Genomic DNA, 14,202 nt, shown 5'->3' on the forward strand with positions numbered 1-14,202 from the left:
GTCTTGCCACTTACAAAGGAAAACAAGTTTCTTTTCCTGTTTATTTAACACCCTCCCTATTTTCCCCCTCCCCTCCCCTCCCCTGTGTCCGCCCCGACTGGCCGTGGCAGGCGGCCAATCTTTAAACCGAAAATAAATAAGCAGCGGGGGCTGGGGGGTGGGGAGAATTTGGGGAGCCCGGGACTCTGCAGGATGAAGTCCAGCGGCAGCGGCGGTCCAGTCAGTTCACCAGCAGCGTGTGGTCCTCCGGTGTCTCCCTGGAGGAGAGGAAGGCTGGTCGGTTTTCTCTAGCACACTTCCCTTCCCCCTCGACAGCCCTACTCTGCACCCGAGGCAGACCCGAACCTTCCGCAGCAGCACAGCAGGCTGCAGGCTGAGCCGCTCCCGCGACGGAACTTGCCAGACGTGGGGCTGTCCTGGCACTGTGCGATATAAGCCTGGAGCTCGCTCTTCTCTGCGCCCGCGCCGTCGGGGTGCTGGGGAGGGGCACCGGGAGGGCCGCGAGAAAGGCCCATTGAGGTCGCCCCTGCCATTGGCATCTCCTCGGGGTTCCTCCCATCACCACGGAGACTGGACATCGGGGCCTTTGCACTAGCTCAGCCCACCTCTTGTTCCTGCCATGTGCTTACATGGAGCACCTTTCCCTGACTTCTGAATTTGGCCCGTGCCTCCTTTTGACAGCTTGGTGCCTTTTGTAGAGGGTCTCCCACAACCCAGGTGCTTGGACATCCAGGGAGAACCTGGGGGCAGAGCAGATGCTACCGACCTCAGAGACCAGGTGGCTCCTAGGCCCCAGTCAGGAACCTGGAGGGGGCGCAGGTGGCAGGGGTAAGCACATCTGCCAGGTACAGGACGTAGCAGTAGCAGGCCCCATTCCAAACCTTCCTGCTCTCAACCCCCCAGACCCGCCATTTGCTCGGAGTCCTTCCTGGCTAATAGGGCTTTGCATCTGCATTTCCTTCCCCAGGAGTGCTGCCCCTTGGCCTCCCCTCTTCAGGCTAGGCCTCTGGGACACGACACGTTGGGAGTGCACCATTATCTCAGCTGGTGGTGGCCAACCTATGGCATGGGTGCCACAGTAGGCCTTTATCACTGAGCATTCTAGAAGGTTCGCCACCACGGTCCTAGGCGAACTTGCAGCTGCTAGCCACATTGGCTTTCTGGACTTGATATGTGGGTGGTCGAGAGCATCCAATTGAATTTCATCTTTTAAAATAAATTACATTTGAAGTCAAATTTTAAGTAGCCCGTGTTGCCGGAGATGCCTCATGGACAGAACTTTCTAGAAGCTCTCCTGGATCCATTTTAGAACAGAACTCATGGCTCAAGCTAGATGTCCCTTTAACGCCTCATGCACCCAAAGTGGGGGCTTTTGAAGGGTAACCATATCACAGGAGTGCTGTAGCTGAATGTGATGTTAGGCAGGAAGGCCTGGTCAGAAAAGGAGGGGCCCCAGGGGCATGTCCTGGGGGGGTCTAGCTCAGAGTCTGTCTGCTTCCGGAGCACCATAAGGTGAGATGCCTGCCCAGGTCTTCCCACCACGCCACCTCTGCCGGGAACCTGCTCACCACACAAGGACTGAAAGCTCTAGAGCATGAGCTAAGGTAACCATCCTTTCAGCTGCAGCTTTGAGGCACTTTGTCCCCGTGATGAGGAAAGTGACTAAGACAGGAATCTTCGACATAGCCTTTCTACCTGTCTCCAGCCAGTCACTGGCCACTGGCCCTCCATTAGTGTATCATCCATCTTGCCCCTGGCTTTACTTTCCTTGGTGTCCAGCACAGAGCCTGGCCCACCAGACGCCCTGGTCCATCTGCTAAAAGAACCCTGTCTGGGATATAGCTCAGTGGCACGAGTGCCTGCCAGGCAAGTGCAAGGTCCTGAATTCGAATCCCAGTACCAGCCCAGCACCCTCCCCCACACCACCTGCTTTTAGCCCAGGTGTGGTGGCGCACCCCTATAATCCCAGCACTGAGGAGGCTGAGGCAGGAGGATCACTGTGAATTTGAGACCAGCCTGGACTACAAAGTGAGCTCAAGGCCAGCCTGAACTGCACAGTGAAACACTATTTTAACAAGACCAAAACAAAAAGTAAGTAAATCAATCCTGCCCTCGGCCGCTCTTGCATCCTGCTTTCTCTGACTGTCAGCCTGCAGGAACCCCACTGCTCCCAGCCTCCCCAGTAGTCACAGGTTAGGAGCACCTCTTCTGGAGTCCCTGCCTGCGGCTCAGCGGCCAACGCTGGGCAATTCCCAGAACTCTGACCCCATTTCCTGCGGGTAAGGCACACGCAGGAACCTGCTCCACCTTGACAGCACTGGGGTGGCATCTGCGCTCCCTGCGGACCTCGATTCCAAGCCACCTTTCCCTTGGACTTTGCAGTGTCTCCCACGTACTGCCCAGGACCCTCCAAGGCAGGCAGCCCGTGCACCAGCACGTCAGGCCCAGGAGTGGCTGACCTTGATGGTGTCGTAGGCCCCTGTGATAAGCGCGATGAAGAGACTCAGCACCATGTAGATGAAGAGGCTGATGAAGGAGTAGAGGTAGAGCTGGGAGAAGAGCCACACCAGGCTGCTGCGGCCCTGCTGCGCCTGCATGGCTGCGAATGTCACGAACATGTCGTCCCCGTTGATGAGCGAGAAGAGGCACTCAGACACCATGGACAGCGAGCGGAACTGCAGGCGGTGAGAGGACCAGTGATAGAGTGCAGCGGGACATGATGCAGATGGGAGGATCACAGGGTCCATGTCAGGCCACAGGGGACAGGCAGCAAAGCTGCTGCGGCGGGTGCAGTACCAGAGGGGCTCATCAAGGCCTCCACAGAGGGACTGGGGTTCCAACTCAAGGGAGGGGAACTAGGGACCCTGCGGCTGTGCCCCTCAGGCCCTGGACCCCCATACCTTCACGTGGTAGGGCCCCAACACAATCCAGCCACAGAAGCAGTAGCCCAGGTAGATGACGGCCACACAGCAGCAGAAGCGCATGACGCTGGGCAGCGCCACCCGAAGTGTGGCGATGAGGATCTGGGGGGCAGAGTGACCCCGTTGAAGGCATGGCAGGGACCCAACCTGACGCTCAGAGGGGGGAAGAGATAGGGGGCTCACAGCTGTGGCTGGAGGCTGGGGAAGAGTCTGGAACAGGCATGCATGTCCTGGGGGCCCTGGAGGACCCAAGGGTGCCCTATTGCCAGGAGAGGGCAAGAGGGAGGCTCCCATGGCCCTGTCTGGGTGCAGGGACGGGTGAAATTGGGGTGGGCAGGTATAGGAAGATGCTCGTGGCCAGCCATCACTAGGGACTGGGGGCTGCTTTCACAGGAGGGTTTATTTGGTGGGGGGAGGAGTTTTGATGTGAAGCTCACATTATACTTGTGGAAGAAGGTCAGATAGCGGATGACGCCCACCCAGACAAGCAATGTGGAGGTGCCCAGGAGGATGCTGCAGACGTCATAGCTGGCCAGGTTCTGGGGGCAGGAGAGATGTCATCGCACTTGTGTCCCCAGCGGCCCCAGCGGCCCTCGGAGGGTTACGGTCTCAGTGAGGCCTGGCGGTGGGGCCAGGATGTGGCGATGAGGCTTGTAGCACAGAGACCAACCTTGGCCTCGATCCCAATCTTCATGATAGTGCCTGACACAGTGAGCACGTCGCTGGTGACCAGCAGGATATACCAGCCATTGACAAACTCCAGCCGCTCCCACAGGCTGATCACCCGGCCCCGCTGCCGCCACATGAAGCCCACGAACTCCTGCACAAGAACACGGGGTCAGGGGTCTCTGCCCAGGCTCCAGACCCTCCAGCCTCCGGCCTCGCAGCCCCACCTTCTGCAGCAGGAAGCCACGGAGCAGCGAGCGGGCGCACAGCAGGAAAGACAGTGAGCACGTGAGGATGACCACCACATCGAACAGTAGCCGGAAACTGTTGTCCTCTGTGGGAGCGGAGGTGGGTAGGACCAAGGGGGCAGCAGCCCCGGGAGGCTGGGACAGAGGCGGGCTGAGGGCTGTGTGGATAGCTTTTGAATTCTACTTTGGAGTTTTTGAGATAGGCTTTCACTATGTAGCGTAGGCAGGCTTTGAACTCAGGGTGATCGTCCTGCCTCAGCCTCCTGAGTGCTGGGATTACATGAGTGCACCACCACACCTGGCTTGTACAGCTGGTTCTGACCCATCAATGGGCTGGTTACTTAGGACAGGGGTGAGGGAGTCAGGACTCGCAGTCAGTCCCAATCTGGGAGCCTGTGGTGGGTTGTTGGCTCAACCTAGAGAAGCACACGCAGGTCTGGCTGGCCTGTGTGCAGGGCTCACCGTGTCTGGAGACACTGGGGTGCTTACACTCCTGGATGTGGGCCCATGTCTCCAGGCGGATGGGTATCCGCCCACTGTGCGCCGTGTTGTCAAACGTGATCTGCAGGGGCCCGGAGGCGTAGGAGGAGGCAGAGTGAACCTGGGCACCACCACGCCCGCCCCATCTCTCCAGATCTGCCTGACAACGGTCGATCTGGCCCCATCAGCCCACACCGCCTTCTTCCACCTGGGCTCTCCAGACACCCTGAGAGGAAGTGGGATCCTCACCAGGATGGTGAAGGTATAGCAGTCAGGGATCTCGTTGTTGATGAGGCTTTGCAGGTTGATGGTTTTCAGCTGGAAGTGGATGGTGACGTTGATCAGCCTAGGGGGAGGCTGGGGTGAGAGGCAGGGGCCTGACTGGCTCCCAACCCAAACGCCAGTGCCCCTGCTGGCCCTCGCTGGCTCTGCAGCTTGCGGAGAAGTGAGCTGCAGGCAGCAGCCACAGGGTCCTAGGTGGGCCCTGCCCACCAGCAGGGAAGCTGCTGCTCGGGTCAGATACAGCCCCGGCTCCCTGCTCCACCCCACCCGCAGCCCTGAGCCCCCAGCCCCCCAGCCCCTCCAGGGAGCATGTGGTACTTGTGGAATTTGAGCGTGAGGTTCTTGTAACTGGAGCTGACGTCCTCCAAGAGGGTGACAGTGTCACTTGGGGGAACAGGGGGTCTCTCGGGGGGGTCCACCTGGATACAGTCTGAGAACAGCAGTCAGGGAAGGGCCTCAGGGAGTGGGGGAGGCCTGGGCTGGTCTGTCCCAAGTCCCCAAAGACCTTCTCTTTCCTCCGTATGCTTAAACATTTGCTGCCCCCCAAGGCAGGGGCTGGCACTCCATGGATCCCCAAAACCTTAATAAATAAATGATATTAAAAAATAACACCTAGCCAGATGTGGTGGTGCACACCTGTCATCTCAGCACCTGGGAGGCTGAGGCAGGAAGATCACCACCAGTCTGAGGCCAGCCTGGGCTACACAGTGAGATTCTATCTCAAATAAAGACAATGATAACAACGCCTGGCTCTGCGTGTCCTGCGCACCACGGAGTACATTGCACAGGTCAAGTTGTCCATGACTGGGTGGCCCCATCTCCTGCACGACCTGGATTTTATACTTTGTTCTCCTTTGGTTGTGAGGCTGGAACGCAGGGCCTCATGCACGCTAAGCAGCCGCTCTGCTGCAGAGCCCGCGCCCAACTCCGGGCCAGGCCAGGCCAGCAGAGCCCGCGCCCACCTCCAGGCCATTCCCACAGTGCAGGCCTGCCCTGCCCACCTACCAGTGACAACAGTGGGGTCGATGTCGAAGGTGTCGTTGGCGGGGTCCACGTGGCCTCGGTGGTAATACTGCTGGCAGAGGGCCAGGGCCGAGCCGTTGGCCCACGGACCACCCCCGCCCCGGACATAGGCATAGCGGCCCAGCGACACCTCTGGGAGCAGCAGGTACTGTGGGCAGGAAGGAGGGAGCTGTGAGTGCCGCTGGCTCCTGGCCACACATGCCCTGCCCTGCCAGCCTCACCTGGTCCACGGCATAGAAGATGGCCTGGTAGAGCTGCTCCCGCGTGTAGGCTGCTAAGGTGTCATCCGCCCCATCTGAGTAGCCCAGCAGGAAGAGGTGGCGGAAGGCAATGGTGTTCTCTTCCCGGAAGGTCACTGCCAGCTGGTTGCTGAGCCCGAACAGGATCAGCTGGAGAAAGGGCCGGGGAGGCTGGCTTTGCCAGGGCAGGGCCTTGCTCGGGCACAAGTGGAAGAGGAGGAGGGAGCCCCGGGGGTGCCCCTGGGTGGGGTGGGACTCGTGTCTGCCTGTTCGATGCGCACAGACCCCAACCCCAGCATAATGTTGGAGCACATCCACCATGGTGACCCCAAGCCCTGCTCCAGGGGCAGCTATTGCCTCACAATCACAGTGAATGTGCGTGACCCCAACCTCCAGGGTAAGAACCGTTACCGGGCAGCTGATGCAGGAGAAGTTAAGAGGGGCAGAAGCCTCAAGTCCCAGCCTCAGTCCAGAGCAAGAATACGGCACAGAGACTGACTGGACAGCCCTGGGTCCCGAGAACCCAGAGCCCGGTCCCAGGCCTGGCAGGGCCGAGGGCAGAGCATCTGGTTTAGCCACGAGGGCAGCTCTCTTTGAGAATCTATGTGATGCCAGACTGCAGAGGTTCAAATCCCATCTCCCTGGGCTTGGCTGCTAGGTGAACCTGTACTAGTCCTTTCTTTGCTCGTCTGTTTGTTGTTTTTAAGAGTTCTAGGAATCGAATTCAGGACCTCATACTTGCCAGGCAGGCACCTGTGCCGCTGAGCTATCTCCCTAGCCCCCTAGGTTGCTGTGTGACTCTGTACAAATCCCTTAATATCTCAGCGGCCGCCAGAAGGGCAACGGCACTGCCAGGACCTCAGGGCACCCCTGTGAGCTCAAAATGAGCTGCTGCACACGCACACTCAAAAGGAGCGGCTTCCTCACTGGAGCCGGTCATAGTTCTGGCCTTGTGTGGCTGCAAGGGGTCAGGATAAGGCCCTTGAGGGCCACCCTCTCCTTCTGAGAGCTCCTGGATGGACCACCTGCTGGCAGGTCTCACCTGCACGGTGACTACTAGGATCTTCACCACCTGCAGCATTAACTTGCATGGCTTGCGGCCCTTGGCCCGGAACTTGTCACAGGGACTCATGAAAAAGTACTTGAGCCGGCGGCGGAGGTCTTCCTCTTCCAGGGGTGTCGGAGGGGCTGGGGAAGCCCCAGCCTGGGTGCCATATCCAAGGCTGGGGGTCAGGAGCCGCTCCGTCTCTGGGAACAGAAGAGGCAGTGAGAACCAGGTCTGGGTGGCTCCCATCTCTGGCTTCCCCAACAGGTCCCCCAGGTTCCCACATGTCCTCAACTCCATGCTCTAGCATTTTGGGGATTCTGAGGAAAAAAAAAAGAAAACCAACAACATTTCATGGCTCTATGCAGGGCTTCTCAGAAGTTTTGAGTGAGACCTGGGGCCGATTCTCAAACCTGCTACTCAGCTTCTCAGAAAAGATACTCGGCCTCTCTGAGCCTCAGTTTCCCTGTCAGCAAAGTGGAATGGTAATCATCTCTCACAGGGGAGCGGAGGGCCTGATGCCTAGAAAGGGTTTGTTACAGTGGCAGACACTTGCTGACTATCAGAACATTCTACCAACGTTCCTGTCACAGCTTTGTGCCTAAAGAATATTCTAGGCCCCCGGAGAAAATCCCAATCCCAGCCTCCAGGCACGAGTGCACAACAGAGCTCATAGTCATTTTCTCTAGACAAGTAATACCTGAAGGATGACCTCTGAGTTCATGACAACCCAACCCCACCCAGGGGACAGGTGGCTCATAAACCACACCTGGAGAAGGGTGCCCAACAAGAAGTACCTGCAAAGCTGATGCAGGACAACTATAAGTTTAAGGCTGGCCCACACCAGTTAGCAAGACCTTGTCTCAAAAATAAGTGGCACAGTGCTTGCTTCCCATCCCAACTCTGATCCAATCCTCTCCTACATAAGAGTGAAACATACCTGTGGACCAACTTACTTCATCCTCACTGAGGGCACCAAGTGCTGGCAACCACACAGCTTCTAAAGTCAAATTCTAGACCCAGGATACCTCCCTAAAGCCTTCGTGTAAAAAGCAGAAATGGAAAACATCCGTCTTGCCAAGTGGTGGCACGTGCTTGTAATTCCAGCTCTCAGGAGGCTGAGGCAGAAGGCTCATGAGTTTAAGGCCAGCCTGGCCTGCCGAGCAAGTTCAAGGTCAACCTGAGCCCCACAGTGAAATTCTGCCATGAACACTTTCTAACAAAAGAAGAACAAAAGTCTGTTGCTAAAGAGGAGATCCTACAGCTGCTCTGAGGATTTGGCAAGACAGTGCAGGAAAGACCTTACAGCATCTTCAGGAAGAAGCTATGTCAATCACTGCTTCTTTCCTTTGAGCCTAAGAGAACCCTCAAGATTTCAGCAACTGCTGGGGTCACAGCCATCCACGCTAGCCCCAAACTACACCTAACACACTCGACTCCCTCCACAGGGAGAACTTTGATTTTTTTTCTAGGTCCTGCCGCCTGCCTGGCCAAGCTGTCAAGATATTTTTTCTTGGGCGGTGCTGGGGATCAGATACAGGACCTTGAACATGCTACACAAGCGCTCTACCACGGAGCCACCAGTGCAGAGCTGTCAGGATGCATACGGACAGTCACCACTTCTGCCAGCGCCAGATCCAAGCTCCTGGTTCCTCCCTTTGGAGCCTGGCTAGTCTTGTTGTTTACAATCCAGCAGAAGGGAAGCCAGGAGGCGGGCCCTGCGTTGCGCCCTCCCTGCCCCCTAGCTTGGATCACTGCGAACCCACCCCAGAGCCTTCGACCTGGGACACCCAGCAGCCAGCCCACTATCTGCAATTGATCTCTTCATCCAGGTTCCCGAAAGACCTCTGCCGGGCGCGGAGGTTTGGGCAGCCACAACTTGAGCTCAAAAAGGCTGAGACTGCACGGGCTTGGGAGCTCGGGTTGAGTCAGTCGCTGGATTTGAAGAGTCATCCCTCCAGCTTTCCGCCTGAGTTCGGGGAAGCCGAGAGCACCATCTCCCGCATTCCGGGACCTCACACGCCAGCGCGGGGCTTACGCCGCGGTCTGAGCGCCAGCCGGGGGCGCTCTCGGCGCCAACGCTCCTGTGGGAAGCTCGCCGCCCGCCGCCCGCCGCCCGCCGCCTGCCTTCGGGAGCTCCGATCCGAGCCCGCGTGCGGGAGCGAGGCAGTCCCGCCGCCCGAGGTGCAGAGCCTGCCCGCCCGCCCCCGCCCGCCCTCACCTGAGCCACGGCCGCCCACGGGGGCCGCCATGCCCGGGCGGGGAGCGCGGGAGGCGGCGGGCGCGGCGGGGCAGCCAGGGTCCGGACCTGACGCCCGCCGCTGTCACTACGGCCTCACACCCTCGCCGCGCCGCTTCAAACCCTTCGGCATCAGCTGACCCGCACCGCGGTCACGTGACCAGGGCGCCCTTGGGCCCACGTGATTCCGCCAACCCCACCCACTGCGCGGAGCCGGGCCCAGCCCAGAACAGTGCGCATGTGTGCCGCAGATGTAGCCTCGCGGAGCGGGGCGGGGTGGGCCGGAAGCAGTCGCGCGGTCCTAGCGCCGAAGGGAGAGGCTTGTTCCACCGAGGCTCGGTTGTGACCTGCGCCTGGTGCCAGTCTCCTGAGTCCAGTGTCCACAGCTTGACCCTTCACCCTCCTTGGTGCTGTGTGATGATTCCAGACCTATCTTCTTCCAGAAGTCCCTTCTGCCCAGCTCATCAGCAAACCCCATTTCCTGAACCACTCACCCCCACCCCTGTAGCCCCAACCCAGAGCCCCCAACATGCCTGGCTTACACCCGCGCAGCCTAGCCCCTTCTTGCTGCTACTCCCCCCCACCACGCCCTCCGTCCCCAACTCCGCTCTCCATGCAGCTGGCAGAAGCGCCTTCAAAGACATTTCCTTACAGTCCTCGGCCAGACACTGCTGGGGTCTCCTCCCCTGCTGCAGGGGTCTACAGCTCATCCATGGGGCTACCCCAGGGCCTTTTCACGCACTTTTGCGTAAGCTAAGACCTTGGGCTCTGCGGGCAGGCAGTTCCCATCCAGGTCCTACATCTGCCAGTTCTACATTTTCCCAAGTCCCTTAGACTCCCATGTGGCTGTTTCCTCCTTTGCCAAATGTGGACACTCCAGAGTGTCACCAGCCTCGCAGGTGTAGGCAGAGTTAACTCAATGGAAGGGCATCACACTAAGCTAGGCCAACATTGCTGATTACCCGATTAGTGGTACTGGGATGATAATTCTTCTGAGGAAAGATGTCCTTCCCTCTAAACTAGAAATCTTATGCTTCTTCTAGAATGTTCCTCCACTGTAATTATTTTTGATACTCTTAAATATGATGGATGAGCTCTGTTAAAGAGCAAGGCCACATTCATCTTGCTCCCCGCCAAGACCTAAGAATTAGCAGGCATTTGTGAAGCACATAAATGTACAGCATGCATCTACCCAGCGGTGTAGCTGTGAACTTCCAAAGTCAAGGGCCGACTCTCGGGGCTGAGGGGCTAGGGCTGCTCTCCTCTCAGCCTCCATTATCAGACCACCAGCCATCAACATGCTAGAAACGCCAGGGGGAGTGGAAAAGCTAAAGGGAGGACATTTTGCCCTGTCCCCTGCTGGGGGAGCCTTTTCCTGCCTCAGCAAGCCAGACCTGGAGGAGCTCCCGGAAGGGTAGGGCTGGGGACCTGGAGGGTCAGGCTCCAGGTGCACAGCTGGCCCTGACCACACCTTCCCACCTCTGGTGGACCCAACAGTCCACAGAGAACACGGAAGGCAAGTCACAACATGGAGGCAGAACGTAGTGGGAGAGTTTTAATAAGTGCACAACACACAATTTCCCCAGGCCCCCCGCAGATGCCCCATGGTGTCCCCTTCAGCCATCAGGCCCCAGCAGTGCCCCTTGCTCCTCGACCCACGCGGGACTCTCACCAGCAGGGAGGGCTGGGCTGACAGTGGCGTGGGTGGGAGAGCAGGGGTCTGACTGGGTCTCGTTGAGATCTGGGCTGGGCACTGGGTCAGGGCCGGGATCAGACTCCTGGTCAGGGCTGGGCACAAGGTCAGGGTCAGCACTGTGATCAGGCTTAGGGTGACAGGATTCATCCGAATCAGGACTGAGGGTGGATCCGGAACCAGTGAGGAGTTTGGGGTTGGGATCGGAAGGGGAGCCAGGATCAGGGTCGCAGCCGGAACTGGGGCCAGGGCTGAGGCCCAGGCCAGAGCCCAGCACAGAGACGGCATCTGGACCCAGGAAAGAGACCTTCCGGGGCCTCACCATGGGTGCAGAGCTCAGGCCAGCCCCGAGGCTCAAACTCGCGGCAGCAGCGGCAGCAGCGGCGGCGGCGGCAGCGGCGGCGGCGGCGGCAGCTGCGCCCTCGTGCACCCGCTTGTGCTTGGTGAGGCTGGAGGCCTGGCCAAATGCCTTACCGCACAGCTGGCAGCGGTAGGGGCGCTCCCCGGAATGCACGTGGAGGTGCTGCAGCAGCGCCGAGCTCTGCCCGAAGGCCTTGGAGCAGTGCGGGCAAGCATAGGGCCGCTCGCCGGTGTGGATTCGCAGGTGGTGCTGCAAGTTGGAGCTCTGCCCAAACGCCTTGCCGCAGTGCGGACAGCGGTAGGGGCGCTCCGCCGTGTGCGTGCGCTGGTGCTGCAGCAGCGCTGAGCTCTGCCCGAAGGCCTTGCCGCACTGCGGGCACGGGTAGGGCCGCTCGCCCGTGTGCGTGCGCAGATGCTTGAGCAGCGCTGAGCCCTGGCCGAAGCCTTTGGCGCACACAGGGCATTTGTGAGGCCGCGGGCCGCCGTGCGTGCGCAGGTGCTGCGCCAGCAGCGAACCGTGGCCGAAGGCCTTGCCGCACACGGGGCAGTGGTGTGGCTTCTCCCCGCTGTGGCTGCTGCGGTGCTTGAGTAGCGTGGAGCGCCAGCCAAAGGCCTTGCCACAGGCTGCGCATTGGTAAGGTCGCGCGCCCGTGTGGATGCCGCGGTGCTGCGCCAGCGTGGCGCCGTGGCTGAAGGACTTGCCGCAGTCGGGGCAGCGGTAGGGCTTCTCGCCGCTGTGGGTGCGGCGGTGCTGGCTCAGCCCTGAGCTGCGGCGGAAGGCGCGGCCACAATCAGGGCAGGAGAAGGGCCGGGGCGGGCTGGCTGGGGCAGGGAGCACCGCGGGGCTGGTGGCCAGGATCTCAGGAGTGGCAGTGACGCTGGAGGAGAGGGGGTCCACATCTGCCGTGGCAGGGCTGAGGGCTTCGCTGTCGGGGTCGAGGACCAGGGGTACAGGGCCAATGACATCTGGATCGAGATCGAAACTTGATGACATGGGGTCCAGATCTTGGGGGTCGGAGTCTGGGTTCCCCAAGATGGAGCCTGGCGCTTGGGTGCTGGGGTCCAGATCCTCAGAGATGGGCTCCAGATTCTCAGAGCCAGGGTCCATATCTTCAGAGACAGCATTGAGGTCTTCTCGATCTGGGTCTGCATCTTCAGAAACTGGGTCCAGATCTTCAGGCTTCAGGTCCCGGTCTTCGGAGTCAGAGTCAAGCTCTCCATAGAAGGGCCTCATGCCCTTGTGGCCCGGGTTCCTGACTAGGACTGACCGCCGCATGCCGGGTGTGGAAGTACAGGTCGTTTCTGAGACAGGACCTGTGGGTGAGGAGGGGGTTGAGTGGAGGGACCTTCGGGGGAGTGTGCTTAGGAGGACAGGCTACTGGCTCTTTCCCTCGTCTTTCACCACGGGAAGCTTATTTTTTCTTCTCTGGCATCAGCCAGGAAGTTCCGTCCAGGGTACCCTGGCAGGACATGCAGGACCCTCTCCACTCAGCCCCTGAGTAGGATGGAAGTCCTAGGACGGAAGTCACAGGACCCTGAGCCAGAGGTCTCAGGTGCCCAGTTCCTCCGCTCTGCCCCTGCCCATCCTGGGCGCCTGTGCTGGGCAGACTGGGTCCTGTGGAAGACAGACCTATGTTCCCGTGTGGGGAAGAGGGTGGCTGTCAGGCCCCATGGCCTGCATTCCCACTGCAGAGCTGGGGGTGGCAGATAGGGCTCAGGGTGGTGAGGGTGGGGGTTGGGAGGGAGATCTCTAGCTATCTTCCTCCCCAGGCAGTGTACAGAGCACTAACTCTGCCTGGGGAAAAACGGGAGGCAAAGGCTACATGGCTCCCCTCCTAGGTCCCTGGCTGGCCTCTTGGCCTCCTGCTAGAGGACGACCTGAACTCCAGACCTCATTGCTCCCCCGGCATAGTCTCTCAGGGGCAGCAGACTGTAGGTGGGCAACCCTCCTGCTTCGAGAAGGAGGCAGGGAGTTCATGGTTGTGGGGAAGGCAGGGATAGGTTTCAGCAGACATCTCTCCAACTGCCTAAAAGACAGTGCATTGTAATCCCCAATAGGGACCCTCTTGTGGGTTCTTAAGGAACCTGGAGAATCTATCCACGGAGGAGAGATTCCCAAGCCACTGAGCCCTGGCCAGGGTGTGGGTTCTAGTCAAGCAGTATTCTCTCCAAGCTGTGCTGCCTCACTGCTGGGGTAGGTGGGCTCTTGGGTGGCAGGGAGCTCAAAGCTACCTGCTGGGGAGATGCCTAGCTGGGGTGGGGAGAGGGAGACCTCCGGCTTTCCTTCTGGAGAAGGGACACACTGAGGCACAGCCCTCTAGGGGAAAGTGGTAAACCGGGGAGGTGGAGAAGGGTTGAGTTCTTGGATGGCCCAGGAGACCCAGGCCCAACCGTTGAAGGATGGAAGCCGATCCTAAGGGGCGGTGGAGGACCCCTTAGATCACCCCGAGGAGGGGAAGCAGGGGCTCCCCATTTCCTGGCTGGTGAGGGAGAGAAGAATGCACTGGACCCTTCCGAGTTTCTGAGAAAGAGGCTTCCAGAATTCAGACCTACAGACTTTGGAGGGTGGTTAACAATGGCCGGGGCCTTTCTGGGGTACTGGGAGGTCGGGAGACCCCTGATCCCCCATCTTGAGGTGAGATCCCGAGCTCCCCCTCCACCCCAGGTTGGAGATTGGAAGAACAATACCGAGGGCCCCTCTTGATCTCCACAAGTGGATGGGTGCTGGGGAGGGGGCTTCCCGAGTTCCAGACCCCGAGCCGACGGGCGCCCCCACCCCTCGCCATCGCAGGCACGCAGCTCTGGACCCGGCCGCAGAGGCAGCAGGGGCGCGCTACGCCGCCGGGTTCGCCCCCTATCACCGCGCGCGCCCCGATCCGCCAGCCCGGGCCAGGGGCGCGCGGGGCTGGGGGCGCAAAGAGGTCTCCCAGGGCCGCGCCCTGCACCAGGGCCCCCAGGCTGCCCCCCGCCCGATACCCTCGGCCCCGCCCGGGCCTCCCGCTCGCG

At 59.9% G+C, this 14,202-nt stretch overlaps 2 protein-coding genes across 2 annotated transcripts; both read right to left on the reverse strand.

Moving 5' to 3' along the window:
* Positions 1 to 24: 24 nt before the first annotated feature.
* Mcoln1 (mucolipin 1) lies at positions 25 to 9,302 on the reverse strand. Its single transcript, XM_004644900.2, has 14 exons — positions 9,126 to 9,302; positions 6,902 to 7,107; positions 5,842 to 6,009; positions 5,603 to 5,768; positions 4,916 to 5,027; positions 4,565 to 4,661; positions 4,298 to 4,397; positions 3,815 to 3,921; positions 3,592 to 3,741; positions 3,359 to 3,460; positions 2,901 to 3,023; positions 2,460 to 2,675; positions 346 to 476; positions 25 to 257 (listed from the first exon to the last, which is right to left on the reverse strand). The coding sequence occupies exons 1-14, from the start codon at positions 9,154 to 9,156 to the stop codon at positions 221 to 223; spliced, it is 1,746 nt and encodes a 581-aa protein (XP_004644957.1). The 5' UTR covers positions 9,157 to 9,302; the 3' UTR covers positions 25 to 220.
* Positions 9,303 to 10,693: 1,391 nt separating this feature from the next.
* Positions 10,694 to 12,510, reverse strand: Znf358 (zinc finger protein 358). Its single transcript, XM_012517798.2, has one exon. The coding sequence runs from the start codon at positions 12,470 to 12,472 to the stop codon at positions 10,760 to 10,762; it is 1,713 nt and encodes a 570-aa protein (XP_012373252.1). The 5' UTR covers positions 12,473 to 12,510; the 3' UTR covers positions 10,694 to 10,759.
* Positions 12,511 to 14,202: the final 1,692 nt, after the last annotated feature.

The sequence above is a fragment of the Octodon degus genome, unplaced genomic scaffold (genome assembly GCF_000260255.1).
Source record: "Octodon degus isolate 3935 unplaced genomic scaffold, OctDeg1.0 scaffold00214, whole genome shotgun sequence".
NCBI lineage: Eukaryota > Metazoa > Chordata > Mammalia > Rodentia > Octodontidae > Octodon > Octodon degus.